The sequence below is a fragment of the Hetaerina americana genome, unplaced genomic scaffold (assembly GCF_022747635.1).
Source record: "Hetaerina americana unplaced genomic scaffold, ioHetAmer1.1.p SCAF_35, whole genome shotgun sequence".
Lineage (NCBI taxonomy): Eukaryota > Metazoa > Arthropoda > Insecta > Odonata > Calopterygidae > Hetaerina > Hetaerina americana.
In genome coordinates, this window is record NW_027286930.1 from 374061 (window position 1) to 392608 (window position 18548).

Genomic DNA, 18548 nt, shown 5'->3' on the forward strand with positions numbered 1-18548 from the left:
AGTTGCAGTATCTGAAATGAATGGCATTATTATAAAATGGGTATTGCTGGTCTAAGGGGAACAGTTTTTGGGTCGTTTGATAGTTTCGTAGCGTTCGTCATCTTTCATTGGCCCACTTGCGTTTGTACGTATTGTCGGTCACCCTCTAAGGGAGAGAAGTAACTGGTGTAACTTTTTCTGCCCGGAGAAATGATTTTTTTGGTACCTTCAATGCCCTGCAGTGTGAGTTTACTGAATCTGATATTTTATCTCCTCTTTACGAAAATAGCCACTGTGGGAATTATACGTCCGCAATTTGTGAATTCTATTTTTAGAAGATTTATATACAAATAACTAAATAACCAACAAAATAAATATGTATATATATATATATACTAGTATATATATATTGGCTTTAGTATATGTATATCTAGTATATATATATTGGACAGCAACAAACAATATAGAAACACATAAAAAGATCACTCACACGTTATTTCTTGATCATTTCGACGGAATTCTGCTCCGTCTTCATCGAAACATAACTTCTATATCTTCCGATGAAGACGGAGCGGAATTTCGTCGAATTGATCAAGAAATAACGTGTGAGTGATCTTTTTATGTGTTTCTATATTGTTTGTTACTGTCCAATTTATTATGCAACACTTCCGTGTTACGTCGACGAAATCATCTATATATATATATATATATATATATATATATATATATATAATACACAGTAACACATAATATAGAAACACAAAAAAAGAACACTCACACGTATTTTCTTGATATTTCGACGGAAACAAAACGTCTTCCTATGAAGATATAGAAGTAATGACACATTAGTCATTACTTCTATATCTTCAGAGGAAGACGGATTGTTTCCGTCGAAATATCAAGAAAATACATGTGAGTGTTCTTTTTTTGTTTCTATATTATGTGTTACTGTGTATTGTACTATTCGGCACTTCCGTGTTACGTCTACGAAAGCATATATATATATATATATATATATATATATATATATATATATATATATATATATAATACACAGTAACACATAATATAGAAACACAAAAAAAGAACACTCACACGTATTTTCTTGATATTTCGACGGAAACAAAACGTCTTCCTATGAAGATATAGAAGTAATGACACATTAGTCATTACTTCTATATCTTCAGAGGAAGACGGATTGTTTCCGTCGAAATATCAAGAAAATACATGTGAGTGTTCTTTTTTTGTTTCTATATTATGTGTTACTGTGTATTGTACTATTCGGCACTTCCGTGTTACGTCTACGAAAGCATATATATATATATACACGAGGGTCATCCGGAAAGTAGTACCCGTTCGTGCCGCATGAAGTGCTGACGACGCGAGTAGCCGCTGGACGAGGTCAGATAGCTTCAGTGGCTTGTCTGCCTTCTCTGAGCCAAGTTGCGTGACGCTAGCATTGCCTGTGTTGTTTCTGTGATTGTTTACAATGTTTAAAAAAATTGAGAACGCCGCCAGTTGTGAAGTGAGGGCAGTGATTAAATTCCTCAATGCAAGAAACGTTCGCCCATGTGATATTCATCGCCAATTAAAGGAGGTGTATGGAGACAATGTAATGGACGAGTCGTCTGTTCGGCGGTGGTGTCGCAACTTCAACATGGGGAGGGGGAACACACACGACGATGAGCGTTCGGGGAGACCGTCTGTCATTACAGACCAACTGGTGAGCTCAGTTGACGAATTCGTGAGGAACGATCGGCGCGTCACAATTGATGACATCTGTGAGCATTTTCCCAATGTTTCTCGAACAATTGTTCATGAAATTGTTAAACACCATCTGCATTATGCAAAAATTTGTGCAAGATGGGTCCCTCGCGTATCTCAATGAGCTGGCGGCGAAGGACTATGCAGCAGGAATACAGAAACTTGTCACACGTTATGACAAATGCCTTAATTTGCTTGGAGATTATGTTGAGAAGTAGTTTAAAGTATCCTCTTTCAAATAAAATTTTTTATGTTTCTTAATATTTACTTTTGTGTCTTTATTTCACGAACGGGTACTACTTTCCGGATGACCCTCGTGTGTATGTATATATATATATATATATATATATATATATATATATATATATATATACACATATACATATATATATATACACATATACATATATATATATATATATATATATATATATATATATATATATATATATATATATATATATATATATATGATATACACACACATACGGTATTGAAACGCCACTCGAGTTCGTTTTACTTTCTACTTTGAAATTTCATGTTTTACTTTTTTAATCTTTTTTTCACTTAGTATGTACTTAAATGCCGACCCTTTAGTGCCCATTTTGACTGCTTTGAATTGGTTTAGAATTAGATCATTAACATTAATCTGCTAAAAAATTAAACATTTTTTGCCTCTGATTTTAAATATTTAAAAACCTATTTTTTCAATATTAAAATGGACTAAAAAGTAGTGGTAGTTTTATGTGCTCTCATCATAAACAATATTTTGAGCAAATAGCAAAATAATGCACGTGCCTTTTCTGCCTGAGTGGCGGCTATTATTTTTAGGTGGTGGTGCGTGACATTTTTCATTTAACAGTCAAAACATTCATTATAATGTGCCAATTAAAATTAATCACTTTTGGTTGTAATGAAATATTTTCTTTTTAGGTATTCGATAGTCTGGTAAAAACCCCGAATGTACCTAATTGCATGCCCTGAACTCAATTTGGTTTTTGGCTTTAGCACGTAGAAACTATTTAAATATTACTTACTTAACCATCAAGAACTTTTCTTATTTGCTCTTTCATTTAACATTGCATATAGTGTCAACGTGTTTTATTTACTCTTATTGATTTTCGCTCTTCTGTTCATGGCACCTGCTTTAAATAGTGGATCTCCTGCAAATGCTGGAACTCAACGTGACCATAACGTTTCCAGCTGCACCGCTGCTTACAGTAATCCTTGCCCTGGTTGGTAAGTGACGAATTTTTTTAAACTGCTTAATTTAGAAGGCTGTGTAGCTAACGATTTATATTGGATTAGAATCATGTTAATCAGTTTTGAGTTCAATTGTTTTATCATGTACAGGACAATTATTACTATGTTTAAATGTCTGATTTTTGCATTGCTGACGAGGAAGAAGTTAAGTTCATACCAGTGCTAATTCAATGGTTCAGTTGTATTTTTATCTGTTTGAAATTTGCTGACATTTTTTACAGCTGGGCGTCACTTCGCCGTAGTCTCCATTTGTTAATATATATCGAATTTGACATTCATTCAGCCAGCTAAATTGATGACAAGTTCCATGATAAGTATTTGATCCCTATAATTTAATTCATCTTTGAACTCATCCATTACGGAATGGTGGTACTTATCGTCACATTCTGTAAACTCGTTCATATCCTGTTGATCTTGAGTTGAAAATGTCTGGATTTAACTCTTTCGGGTGTTAAAATTGATGTCATATATGTGAGAGTAATCTTACCGGCTCACTTTATCGCTTCCCCATATTAGACTGGGCTGAGAATCACTCACGAAGCGAAGGCTAAATGACAGATTGAAGCTCTTGCATTAATTCGAAGGAGGTCTGTTTAACAGTAATGTTGAAAATGTATTATTACCCCCATCGTACAGCGGTAGGCGAGATCTCCACAATAAAATTATAGAGATTAAGTGTAGAACAGGTAGGCTTAAGATGTCATGTTTTCAACGAATGATTGGGGATCACAATAACATTTTTCGAGCGCGGTAGGGTTATGATCGGGTAAAATTATTTTGGTGTGTATTCACCCGCTGCCACACACTCTAGCGGTGACTTGCAGGGTATGTATAAAATATAATCGGAAATCCATAGCAAATAGGAAAAAGAGGAAAATATTATTTCCTTTTCTATTTAGATTTTTTTCTAGACTAGCTTTGCCCCGAGAATAATATACCATGAGGAGCGATGTCGCCTTAAACACTTGATTTGCTGGGGACATTAAGATTTAATACCCCATGAAAGGTTCAGCAAAAAGTGTTAATGAAGGCATTTGCCCTTCAGTGTACGAAATGATAGTTGCATGATGAAGTATGTAATTTTCAGATAGGGCTTCGCTCATAAACCACTATACGCGGTAATCGGTTAAGACATGTTTGATGTTCCGTAGGGGAAGTATATAGCAACGTAAGTCTTATGTTTATCATTGTCGTATTTCGACAATGTAAAGTGGATCGCCTGTATTGTGATTGTACAGAATATAGTATTATAAAATGATAAACGCTCTCCTATTTTTGTGCTCCTGTTTATTAAACCTAATAATGGAAATAAAAGTCTCTACCATTTCAGTTAGAATATGGCCATCCTAGTAGGTGTGCGATAACCAGTACCAAAATTCCGTTTGCAAGTATTAATGGCCCCAGTTAATTCATGATTAACACGGACGATAAGGGGAAATGCCAAACTGGTGTCCACGTGACGTTATATGAGGAAGAGGGTTAAAAGCGTGTTGATTGGTTGATAGGAGGTTTTTTGTAATGTACATGTATACCATAAGTGATGATATTTTTAATTTCTTCTTTGTAAAAAAATTGTGCTGTGGAGAGCTCTTTCAAATATGCCCTTAGTATCTTAATGTTCAAGAAGAAAAAATATCACTTTTCAATTTGATCAGATTTAAGTTCTACGCAGAAATGGTACGTACCCAATTAAAGGCGAGAGAATAGGTCACATGAGATGGGAAAACGAAAACATTAAAAATCCTTTTGAGTTCCAATTTCAGTATGTTAGTTAGACTTCGTATAAAAGTGTATGTAAAATTGTTTTCAAATTGCTTCTCTACTGGATCTTAATTTTCATTTGGACAATGGGGACTGACAAAATGTTGAAATATGTTGATTTTAGGGGTAGTCAGGGTGTTTGATCTTCATCCCCTGCCACCCACATTGAAGCGCTTGTTACACGCGACGTAGTCCGTCGTGAGTGGCGTGTTATTATTTGTCAGTGACGAAAAGGAAGCAGATGGAAGAGGTAGTTAGGGGGCGGGGGAGGTCTCGTCCGCGAGGCCTAGGCATTAATGGCTCGCGGAGGTGTCCAAAGCGTGCGCCAAGGTGCTTGGGTCTGCTGAGGGAGATGAGATGGGGGGGGGGGGGAAGAGAGAGTTAATAATTCACCAGCACCGCGGGATCGCCATTAGGCGCGTGACTTTTCGTCGTCGCTCGTTCTTCGTCACAACCGTGCTTCGCGCTCGCATTGACAGATGGCGGCGGCTTGTCCCGCGAGGAGAGAAAGCGCCATGGGAAAACGCGAGTCGGGGACGAGCGAGGTGGGTCGGCCGGCGTTGTTGGGGGTGTAAAAGGGGGGGATTCAAAGCGCGTCGGTCGTAGTGCGTCCCCGTGTACACCTCCTCCCGTCCGAGCGCTTTATTGGGAGATATCGCCCGCCGCCGCGGGCGCGTTCGTGGGTCTTTCCCCCCGCCACCCGCTTTCCCCCCCCCCCCAGCCCATCCTTTCCCCAGAACCCCCGTCCCCTCCCCAATGTAACCATGTTTGGCATCCCCGGATCACGTGCAATGATGGATATTATTTGTTGCCCGGCCGCGCGAGAGGAGTTTCCATCGAGGCGGAAGCACGGGCGTGTGTCGTCCGCATTCACGCTTGCTTTCCTCCGGCCGCGCGTGCGTGCTTTCCGTGCTCATTGCTGATAATGTTCGATGGGCTCGGTGGTTGGGGTGTGGTGGGAATAGTTCCGTTTTTGTCATGGGGATGGCTTATCGTTAGCCCACCTGCCCGGCGCGCATGTGTATGCATTAGAGTTCTTCTATTAATCAAGGGAATGAGGTGACGAATCGCAGCGGTCGGGTCAGGGGATACTTCATTGGTTATTCGCCGTTTCTGCAAACGTACTCTTAAGGCTGCGGGCAGTGTGGGAGATAACCGTAATTTTGAAGCATGTCGCACCGCGGGGCACCGAATGGCAGAGGATAACGATCTCATTTCTTTTTGCTTTTCGGGATATAACGCGCCGGTGCGTTTCGTTTACAATCCACGGGCGTTAAATTCATTCCATTTGGTTTAGGGATTCGTGGAATATACTCTGTTAATTTGGTTCATGATTGCATTGCACGAAACCATGGAAAGTTTATGCGAGAATGAGTGCCCGGTTTGAAACCATTAAACATGGTGGTGCGTATTTCACTTATGTTTCAGTGAGAAAATTCTGGGATAAGGCTGTCATTGCCTTCAGTCGTTGTAACGTTATTGACTTTAACACGTTTTCAGCTGTAGATTTGTGTTGTAATATGATTCAGTTTTCTATTTTTACGCTTCAATTAAGAGAACCGCTATGAAATATCGGTCTTTGCTTTATAATTGGCACATTATGACGACATTTACGTTTGTTATGCGTGCATTAGTCGCATAGTGTGGTCCCCTGCGTCCAGTTTTTCCGAACTTGCCGTCTTTTCAATAGCCCTAGGGACGTCTGGTTCACACACCTATGGGTATTTTCATGCATAGGCAGTCGTCTTTTGAGACCAAATATATTCAGTTTGCTGCACATTTCCATTACCTCAATCCAAATTATACTTCTTAAGTTCTGGTAAGCCTAGGTATCTTCCACACGGTGAAGTACAATCCATAAATAGATTGTGGTTCAATAAATTAAACCTAATGAGATATTAAAATATTTAGTTTATATAAGTTAATGGATCTAGAGCTGCTACAAACGGTTATTTAGATTGATAATTTCCATTGATGATAACGCACTGTCACTCTCTTCAAGGACAGAATAATTCGTCATTTTCTATTTTGTCAGTAGAAGTGGAGCCTATCATCATATTTTGCATATTCTCTCAAATCGTGTTAGTATTGAGATGATGAGTGGATTTGATAGGTGTAATTATTGCGAGAGTATTGTACTAGTAACGAAAAAACAATTTAATTGTATATTTATAAAATATGATGTCTAAAAAAATAACAGAAATATACGTAAAAATATATGGTGTTAGATGTTGTCCAGAGGAGGTTTTAAAACTCTTCTATGATACCCTTTCCAGAAAAACTAGGGACCAAAGAATAGGAGGAACGCCAGACAATATGCCTAATGGCACATTCAGCTAGAAGGATGCTAATGGTCCATGACGGGTTTCCCAAAAAAATGGTAGAGCATGTAGCGGAAGTGCAATTTAGCTTTAGGAGAAGAAAGGTCACGAGATTGCAGCCGTTGAACTTTAAAGAATATTGGAACGATGTAGAGAAAGAGGAGTAGGAATAATTCCAAGTTACGTGTACGTGCAATAATCAATTGACCTGTGTCTGGATTATAAAAAAAAGAAATAGAATTGTTTGGAAAGGCAGAAGGACTTTCTTAGCTCAAAAAGCAGCCGTAAAAGTGAATAAAAGCTAGCATACCGGATAGAGTGGTGAAAATGAGTATGGCCAGGCTGCTGCGTCTATCAAACCTTATTTCTGTTGAGAGCATGAAAATATTTGGAAAAATATAAAAGCATAAATGTTCTGGGATGAAAAATAAATTGCTTCGGTTTGCTGATGTGATGATTATATTAACTTTTTTTTACACTTTCGCATTTCAAAGAGTTATGGCAATATTAGAAAACGGAATAGTGTGTGGGATGAACGTAAATTTTAAGAAATTAAGTAATGGGAATAACTTACAGAGAAGAAATGGATACCATGTCTAACGGAGGAGGAATAGAGCACGTGAAAAGGCACTAGTATCTGCGGATAGGGCTGGAGAAAAAAATATGGAAGAAGGAAGTAGAGATTAAAGGAAGAATATATGTGCCAAAAGGAGTCTGTACTGAGAAGACAAGCATATCGTGCAGGAGTTTCAAACCGAAGCTGAGGAAGAGACTGGTCAGATCATGTTTGGAGTGTTTTGATGGTTTAACCTTAGAGGGGAAAGAAGAAAGTATTGCGGCCTTTGAGATGCGGGTGTGGAGGAGGTTGGAGAGAATGAAATTGGTGGATGGTGTAGAAATGAAGTACATAGTGTTGAACAGGGTTAGGGGGGATTGAGCACTACCGAATGCCAATCATAAGATAAGACTGGATCGGAAAGTATTGGAAAGGGATCGGAACAACAGCCTTTGGGGGGAAATGGGTGAGGGAGGAGGTTAAACGTGTTAGAGGCCGCGAAGAGAGGGGAACAGAGATGCCGAGACCAATGAACAGTTTTGGAAAAAGAGTGGATGGAGACAATAGTGGCGTACGGTAAATTCCACTCTGCAGAGAACCTTATGGTGATGATATTAGAACCATCATTTATCACGTGCACGACTAAGATCGGACGATCATTGTAAAAATGCGCGAGGTTGAGGAGATCCCACACTTCTCCTTAATTATACACTCCTTTCCGTGAGAACCGGATGCGAGATCATGGATCTTTTTAAAGTTCGCCGTTGACCGTCATTTGATCAATGAATGTGAATATTCTTTCACCTTTCATTAAATTTCGCGGGATCCCGCATAAGCAATTTCTGTCGCTACCACGGATTATGGGACATCCTTTGAAAGAGCAATGATCGCCAATTGCGCCACGGAAGAAAATCGCGTTATGGATAGATACTCCACTTAAGAAAAAGGATCCATGATTGCGCCCCAAAGTCTCCTTAGATCTCAAAACTTCTTTGCGGGTGCTTGCGAGTCTACGACAGAGCCCGGGGCCGTCTTCCCTTTTGTGGCGCACGAGAGACCCCTTGGGGAAGCACCTCAGCTGCCTCCCCCACCTGCCTCTCCTACCACTACTTCCTATTACCCTCCTTCAGATTTTCTCTCAGCCTGTTGAGTGTTCGCCGCCGTTGGCTTAAAATGCGCTCTTTGGTGTAAGAGGGTATTGCATGACGGTAGTGGCCACCAAACATGATTACTGATCGTAGGAATTGGCGTTCGTTGAAGTACTCCCCAACCACTTCGGGCCCGTATTTGGGGCAGCGGTTACGCCTTCAAGGGCCATTTTTTTCCTAGTAGGACTTAACTATTCGTTACTCATGATGCAATTTCTATTGTATCCTCTCCACGCCTAGCCCTATCCCGTGTTTTAAGATTGATTTTCCTGAGATCTATTCCCGTGGAGTAGAAAACGTTTTTCTAAAAGACAGCATTTGCAATGGAAACCAGCCGTAATTGAATGAACACTTGGGGAAATGAGTGTCAGAAAGTCGCTGTTTTTGTGCAGTGTTGATAATTCATTTTTTTTAAATACTACGGTGAGTCTCCTCCCCGTAGATCAATAGTTTATTCCAGTAGCCACATACATAGTTATACAACACTGCTATATGTTGATTGAAGGGATACCTGCTCACGCTTAAATTCCCCTTTTGTCTTCAATCGCCAATGTTACCCGATATGAAATTTTTAAACAGTTATTTACATAAACTCTCAAGTATCCAAAACATACATAATAATACATTTGGAATTACACACTTAACCATTCACAGAATACACAGAATATTAGAATTTAGGCACTTCGAGTACAATTAGTACATATTTTCACAATAATCAGCACATAGAGAAGTACAGAAGCATACAACATAATATATAGGGATAAAAATAATTTGTATCGTGAATGTATGATATATTTTGATTTTTTGCCTTGTTGTAGAGCACGTTAAATAGGAAAATTTACACTGACAGTAAAATGTGTTAGATGTGTCTGCTTACATTGCTTAATTACCACTCATGTGACGAAATCAAATAGGAGTTTACAATTGGTGTTTAAGCAGAATAATACTATTTAGCGCAATTTAATTTTCTTCACCGCCATGTTATGCCATATTTCTAGTCTTGTTTTTTCATGACGGATACATTCTTCAATTCTGTGTTTGCGGTGTCCTCTGTTAAGCAGATATCACATAGGTTAGTTCTCATTGCAAGCTAACTGTCGCTGAGAAAATATGAAATATCAATTTATTGTCGTGTTCATTCTTCAAATCATGGGGATATCGATCAGGGCCGCTATGTTCGGAGGGCAGGATGTAATTCGTCCCAATGATTTGTTAAGATACGAGAACGAATCATATTGGACCGTTGCTGATGACCGTCTCTCATTTCACATCAATTCGCTTTAAGTTCTTTCCACGCGGCATTACATTTCACAATTACTTCAGTGCAAGATTTTGTGACGCAACAAAGGAATCGCTAGCATTCTCCTTTCCATGCGCTGGAGCAAACGAATTTTATATCCGTTTTGATATATTTTCCGACCCTGAATGTAATTACGTTTTCAGTGACGTAAATTTCGAAACTTTAGCGAATAAAATATTTGCCCACGTGCTGACATTTTTTTCGGGTAGTTGTCGACGGTGGCTTGTAAGGTTGCCTCCATCTTCTCCAAACGATCCATAACATAATTTGCTCGAATTTCTTGGTCCCCGCCGACTATTTATTCCTATTTCGTTCCTTTTGTCGGTCGTATCGCCAAAACAGGTTTTGGGGAGGGGTGAATTCCACCGGCGGTGGAAAATTCGCTTGCGTTGTTTGCGGGGGGTCTGCGACCCACATCGAACGCGTCGATTCATGGCCGCGTTCTTTTTTTCCACTGACCACCCACCCTCCCTCTCTCTCCATCCTCTCCGAAAAAGAGGTTCGCGGTCGGCGCCGGCGAAACGGCCGCGTTGCATTCTGCGCGTACAGTCAAAGCGTCAACTCCTCATTGATCGCGTGATTTTGGGCTTCCGGGAAATACACGCCGCCGCTGAGAGGGTGGGTGAGGGGCGGTGTGTGGGGGGCCGAGGTGGGGGGGGGGCGTCTCTCTCCCGCCCCCCTTCCATTCCGCGTCGCACCTACGTCCCGGGGAGAAAACGCCGCTCGCTCTCACCAGACCCCGAACCCCTCGGTCCGCCCTCCGTATCCCCACCGCCAGCTTCCCCTTGTAACTTTTAAATTTGTTGTGCGGGCGTATTTCCAGAGGCTTCTCGCCGTTTCGAAAAAGATAGCAATCGCCGCCAAGCCCGCAGCGGCGAAGCCCCGCAACGATGGGGAAGGAAGAAAAGAATTGTACTTTCAATCAGCGGCGGTGGCGTAGTCGTGGAGGTCGGGTCGGGGGAGGAGGTGGAGAGAGAGAGAAAGAGGGAGAGAGAGGGAGGGAGGGAGAGGAGAAGGAGGGTCGGGAGAGTTGCTTTCACTCTTACGGTTTCTCCCGCTACCGTCGCGCTCGGCGATTGTTGCCTTTTGTTCGCGCTCCCCTCCTCCCCGCTGCTCCTCCACCTCATTTTCGCTCTACCGTCCCTCCCCATCGCAGCGCAACTCCCTTCCCCATCTACCTTCGCCAGATCCATACAACCCCCCCTCGAACTCCTTGAGCGGTCACCTTACTCTGTATGCCCCGTGTCACATACGCACTTACCCCCATCGCCCAAACGATGCCCAACCCTTACTCTTCCGTACCAGTTTTGTCGTTCCGTGTACGCAGTGTTATGCGCCAGGTGTGTAAACCTTTGGACGTGCCATTCGTGTTTCCCCGGTGAGGATATTTGAAGATCAGCCGGGAAAAGAAGGAGAAAAGTGATAAAATGGAAGTCGGTCATGGTTATCCTGATTGCTGTGTAAGACATTAGAGCCTCGCCTTTGAATCATTTATGTGAATCATTAAGTCCAGAGTATTCATGGTTAAAAAAACTTCTCCCCTGTTAGATTTTATCCAAGATTTTAGACTTTGAGATTGATGTCTGCATTCGAAATTTTTCACCTGCATCGAAATAGTTTGGTTAAGTGAAATAAAATGTATGGTGATCTCAATTTCGCCCTGTTAAAATCGACTATAACTTATAGCTAAGTTTTGCCCTTACATCCCCATTGAGATTTATCTTAATGCCTTCCGATAAAATTATTCAACTAATGAAGGTATCGAAAGCATAAATTCCCATTGGAAACACACATGCCCCTCAAATTAAAAATTCCATGTAAAAACCTTATTTGGGCATACCGATGTCGTCACCAAACGATGTATTTACTCAGTATGATTTGCACCCTGCTGAAGGTGTACCATCTAAGAATAAAAATGCCGATACTACTTTTTCCGCTGTTTATAAAGGGGCTTCCGTTTTGAAGTTGACTCAGGTCAAACATTTACTGGCCTTTACGCAAAGAAATATAAACGAGATATTCATACCTCATTCTTGAACTCCCTCGCAATGTTGGAAATGCCTTTGATATGTAATCAAATTATGTGAAGATACACTCTCAAGTCTTGTACATTCTCAGATTTTGGTGCGATAACATTCCATATTCTTTTTCTGAGTCTAATAAAAACTGGAGTTAGATAAGTTAAAATACTACCTTGATCAAAAAGTTCCCGGAATAACCACCGTGTGGCGCTCCCATCGTTCCGATTTGAGTTCTGTTTTTTTGTTAAATTGGTACATCTGTTGTTGATATTCCCTTTAAATCTTAGTGTCATAACTTGACATTTGCAAAAGTTACGTAGCCAAGAGTACATCTATCTCTGTGTGTGTTGGCGATTTTTTACAATTGCAGAAATGGATTTAAATTTGCAACAACGAACTTGTATTAAATTTTGCGTAAAAAACGGATTTAGTGGCGCACGGACGTTGGAAATGTTGGAAAAGTGTTTCGGCAACGATTCTCTAAAAAAAACGGTCGTTTACCAGTGGCACGAGCGGTTCAGAAGTGGTCGTGAGTCAATCGAAGATGATGAACGCAGTGGCAGACCATCGACATCGAAAGTCGGTGAAAAAATTGATAAAGTAAAAGAAATGTTGGTCAATAACCGCAAATTAACCATCAGAGAAATAGCGGAGGACTTGAACATTGCCTATGGATCCGCCCAAGACATTGTGGTTAATGATTTGGGTTTCCGTCGTGTAGCAGCAAAGTTGGTGCCAAAAGACCTCAATTTCATGCAAAAAAGAGACCGTGTTGACGTCGCAAAAGACATGATTTGCGAGGCTGAATCCGATCCCACATTCATCAAAAGGATCATTACTGGAGACGAGACGTGGGTTTATGAGTACGACACGCAATCCAGACATCAGGCAAGTGAATGGCGTTCACCAAATGAGCCGAGACCAAAAAAACCACGTCGTTTTCAGTCAAAAAAGAAGGCAATGCTGACGGTTTTCATGGATTACAACGGTGTAGTGCATCATGAATTTTTGCCAGAAGGCCAGACAGTAAACAAAGAGTATTATTTGGGCGTTATGAGACGTTTGCGTGAAGCAATTCGCCGAAAGAGACCAGAAATGTGGGCAGAAAACTCGTGGATTTTGCACCGTGATAACGCACCGTCGCACAGTGCTATCATTATTCGTAATTTTTTGACGAAAAATGCAACAAATACCATCCAACAGCCACCGAATTCACCTGATTTGGCTCCCTGTGACTTCTTTCTGTTCAATCGAGTTAAAAAACCATTACGGGGAACGCGTTTTAGCAGCCGAGAGGAAGTAATGGAAAAATCGCAGGAAGCACTGATGGACATACCGAAAACCGAATATAAAAAATGTTTCGAGGATTGGATCAAGCGCTGGCATAAGTGTGTTGCAGTTGATGGGGATTACTTTGAAGGGGACAATATAGATTTAGATGAATAAACTTGTATTTTTAATTTTCTGAATAAATTCCGGGAAATTTTTGATCAAGGTAGTATAGATAGTAACAAGATGATGCACGTATGATTCACTTGCCCGACAGGATAAAAAATGCCAGATCCATTTATGTATTGGTCGACAGAAGGTACGTATTTTATATTAATCTGCAAATATAAAGGTTCTCTTATAATATAGTTTATTGTAGACTTCTTCCGAGTGGATCGGGAAAAATCATTTTTGTTTTCTCTTTGAATTCTTTGCCTCCCCGATTTTTATACTGTCCCTTCAAATTTATCTTCTAATTGCCTTCCCGTCCAAATGCAATGCCACACCCGTTATTACGCGAACAAAAGCGGCATTATGGTGCCCCTAAATATACTCCAAACCTTGCATTAGAGTTTATGATCGTCTTTGATGGATTGTTTCGTATTATAGCAACGAAAATGCGATTCATTTGTCTCCTCACCCTTTACATGGTTGTAACTCTGCCAGGATAAGGCTTCCAGCGAATTGTCGGTTAATTTTATTTTCGCCTTTATTTTGAAGATTTTAATTTCTCTTCGGGTTTCACATATAATTGCGGCAGTAGTCGTGGAAACGTCATTTTAAGCCCCGAAACTTTCAATTTCGTTCGCTGCATACTTGTAGCCCGTCCCCGTAATCTTTAGAAACTATGGCGTATTTTTCCCCGCGTGGCGCGAGGGAAATGATATTCTTCATCGCAGTTGTTTTGGCGAGAGAGGAAATGAAGTAACAAATAGATTGGATTACTTCTCGAGAAATTGATGAGAATCGCTCCTTCGGAAAAATTCAAAAGACGTAATTCATTTGTTCACCACCACTTAATTAAGGAATGCGGTGGATTTGGGGTGACGGGGTGAACACAAGAGGAATGGGGGGTGGTGTAAGGGAAGAAAAAAAGGGAAGTGTATGGATCCCAGCTTTCGGATCTGCAGCCATTTATGTCCCGGGCCTCATCGGCGCCTGCTGGGAAGAGAATAGGTTGATAGGTTTCCCTGTCAATCTCATGGATACGAACTTTTCGCAGGCCGCCCTCCCTCGCCGTTACCCTCGCTCCCCCACCCCTGTCGTCACACCCTATCCTTAACCCTTATGGCCCTTATAAATCCCCCACCACTCCATCCCCTCCTCACTACCCGCTCCCCGCTGCCCCCGTCCCACTCCGACACTCCCTCCCCCATTTCCTCTCCAACCCACCCACCCCGTGGGGACCAGCTGTATCATCAGCGCTCGAATTATCCAAGTCTGCCATCTACACCGACGCACTGTGACAGTCTCGTCGTCCTCTCCCCCACGCTGGGAAGAGGTTGCCTCCTCTCCACCTTCCTCCCACCACCTCCCTGCCGCCCTCCCTCCCTCCACCGACCCCCTTAACTCCCTCCCGCATGTGCTTCCCTACCCCACCGCCACCCACCCATCAACTTTTCTCATTCCATTTTCCACTTTCTTCCGCCATCTCCTCCCCACCCTCCAATCATCGCCCCTTCCTCCCTCTCTCTCAAGTCCGTTCCCTTTCCTTTTCTTCACCACCCTCTTCCCCACGCCCCTCCCACACAACCCCTCCCTCTTTATCCGTAATTGTAACTCAATTTTTCTAATCATGACTCATTCTTGGTTCTTCTCGCGGCATCGTCACATGATTCTCGTATTTTTTATCTCTTCCCCGCGCCGGATTAATGGTGTTGTTTTTTCCCTTCCACGTTAGGTGTGCGCATTAGTGCTACATGCCCCATATATCCCGCGGGGAGTATCGGAACATCATGATTTAGTTATACCCGAGTACTCTAAAATATACGTCATCATAATTTCCCCCGGTAAATAATTATTTGTATTAGTATAGTATAGAGCATTTTTAATGCAGTTTGTTGTGACAAAATAAAGTTATGCAATGGTTGTACAGGCAATAATCCCATTAACGTGCACAGGTTTCATGGGATTATGGTATTTCCATATTTAAGGTGATTGGTTGAAAGTATTTGTAATTTTCATTGAAATTAGAAAAGTGATATTTTTTTGAAAATGTGTTATAGGTTATTAATGATATTCATTCAGAAGGTATTTTCTTAGCGTTGAATCCTGACATTGTTTGTACAAGCAGCGGTAATGACGGTGAGCTTAGTAAAAAATATAATTTCAATGGTCAATCACTCTTTCGAGGAAGGTGTAAAACGGGTATTTAATTCCTTGCGGTCATTGAAATGTCCGCATTAGTTTATCAAATGTTTTTTGCAATCTTCATGCGTACTCTATCGTAGGTCGCTCGGAAACAACTCCTGGCCTAATTTTTCTTCCTGGATACTTCATTATATAATTAATTTTTTATTTGCAAGTACCAGATCTTGTATAAGGCTTTCCAATTTGGTTTTCCCTTCATATTTCCTTCCACCGTTGAATTTATTTTATTCTTCGTTGCAGATTTGTGCTCTATTTGGTGCCTGCTTTGAAGGTCTTTAGAAAAACTGCTTTAGGGTAGCACGTATTTGCCAATTTCGCTTCTAACTTGTTTGACGCCAACCTTTTTAATTTGACAAATAAATTTGGCAGTAAAAATTTTACGTTAAGATGAAGGGAAGGAGGAATGAAATGTAGCACTACCCGAGGTATCTATGATTGCCTTTTTCATTTTTAATTACGAGGCTTAGAGTTGTTTGATGACTGATAGATTTTATTAAATAATTTAGGTGACGTTATCGAGGTCGCAAATGAGGAAAAAATTCTTCACTGAGGGAAATTGTATCATTTTAAAAACTATTTTGTCAAATTTTCAGGGATAGGAATACTTCCAGTCTGAAGATTTGTGCTTGTTTTTCTTATGGTAAACTTTCGCAGCGCAGATTCAATGATTATAAGGGGGCCCTCTCGAGAGTGGAGAAAGCAATGATTTAGAGATTCACGTTGCGGCGTGCTGCTTGAGGAGCGACGCTCCCTGCATTGCGGGAGAAGCTTAGGGTCACTACATGCTTCATGTAACCATCGATATGTGCCGCCTTATTATAATTCTTTTATTCTTTCAAGTCATTTTGTGTTTGCACTGAAGTGCCATAAGTATCTACTCCCGATTTATGACAGTGTGCTACCTTAATATTATTTTTTATTAGTTTTAAAAGAGGCCATCGTAATAATTTTCAAGGTGTAAGTCGTATTCAGCCACTAAAATATAGTCTTTATAAATTATAAATCGTGGCTACATTCCACTGCTACCCGCAGGATGACATCACCGAATTCGTCTATCGGTTTGCAACAGTTATGAGTCGTGAAAGATACATCTACGCATGATCCACGGAATCATTGAAATAGGACACATCCATCGTTTTCAGGAAGTGATAAATCTCGAAAGAAATATTTGAAATAGTTTATTTGAAGTAATGGCAAAAATGTACTGCATCCGGCCTCTTCGCCCATTTAAGTATGTTTAATACCAATATTTTTCATTTAGCACCATTTGAGGCGGCGCCCTTCTATTATGGGAACCTCCATGGTCCGCGGTCATGCTTGTAAAGCGGGATTGGTGGTGCGTTCTTCCGGTTTGTTTTGAACTGATCATGATATGCTGAACATATTAACTTTCGGTCAATAATGAAGTTTATCGGTCCTTACCACTTAAAGGTGTCGTAAAGTTGGAATATACGGTTGAAGCTTGTTCTACATGTACAGTAACATCTGAAATAACGCGAATGTTTTCTACGATTTCGGTTTTCCAGCTTCCCGAACTTGTACCTATAAAAGTTTTCCATTAGCCCCGTTTTTCTGTGTATGCAAACTTGGGTTAAGGAAGGCTGTTTCACATTGTGTACGGTTACATAAAGGTTTACTGTTGTCCTAAGTATTCAATGAGAACAAGGTCTGCATAATATAACGAGATTTGTAATGCCTAAAGGTTTGAGAGCCTCAAATAACCTGTGATTAAAGAGCAATTCCCCGACACAAAGCGTGCCCTGATAAATTTGTTAACTTTTCCATGTGGTAGGTGGTCCTTACAAAATTTTGTCAGCGATGAAGAAAATATCTCGTGTTTAACATACAGGAATGTAGAAATGGTAGTCGGAATGAATCCTTAGAACGGTGTGTGCTAATGGGCCGAGTGTCAAAATGTGGGGGCTGACTTACATCCATAGGTTTATTTATTTATTTATCAAATATTCAAAAGCATCCAGCAATACACCCTCACAGTGAATGCGTAGCAATTTAATAGTTAAGCAAATTTTAAATCAAAGGACAAATACAGCACTGGAAGGCCTTGATTTTTCCCAGGTGACTGATAAACGTGTGACTGGAGGTGAAAGGGTCTGTCGAGGGAAAGGTGGCTGAGAGTATTGAGTGATTTTGGGAATCGGTAGAGCATTATCTCTGTGAGAGCAAAGGATGGAATTTAGGTAGTTGGAGAAGATCACAATTGCGGGTAACGCGGTAAGGGAAATGGCTGAAGAAATAAGTAGTAGTATCACTGAATCAAAAGTAACCATTGATGGAAGAATACAGGAAATTGCGGCCACCTTGCGGGTGGAAACAGGGGTATGCCCAATTGTTGGCATTGTACTACGGGGTGAATTACGCAGATAGGGGAGGCGATAGTGAATGACGCAAATGAAAAAATGAAAAGGGTGCTCATAGCATTTTAAATGCTTGGGCTAGAATTGACCAAACTTTGGAGTAGTATTCAATTATGAGTGAGCTCACTAGAGGGCACGAAGACCGATAGAAGTAACGAAGAAATGAAATAAAAATTTGGAGGCTCCCAAATGGACAAAACGGACATGGATTTAGATTGTATTTCTTTGAGCCCTCGGGCAGAATTTAAACTTATTGCCAGGGGTCATTTTTTTAAGTTTTACTTGTTTCATTGTTGTTGGATGAGAAATAAAATCTGGCCTAATAGCGTTATGTTGAAACTGTGGCGTAACATTTAAAAAATATCTATGTTTTACTGAAGCTTTTCTATTACTTGATATCGTTTTATTTAGACTTAATAAG

At 40.7% G+C, this 18548-nt stretch overlaps 1 protein-coding gene across 1 annotated transcript in view; it reads left to right on the forward strand.

Moving 5' to 3' along the window:
* LOC139691454 (membralin) overlaps positions 1 to 18548 on the forward strand; it is a 218525-nt gene that overhangs the window by 73173 nt on the left and 126804 nt on the right. The window contains exon 10 of the mRNA XM_071589272.1: positions 2899 to 2982. Coding sequence (XP_071445373.1) covers positions 2899 to 2982 — 84 coding nt within the window. The remainder of the gene's footprint in view (positions 1 to 2898; positions 2983 to 18548) is intronic.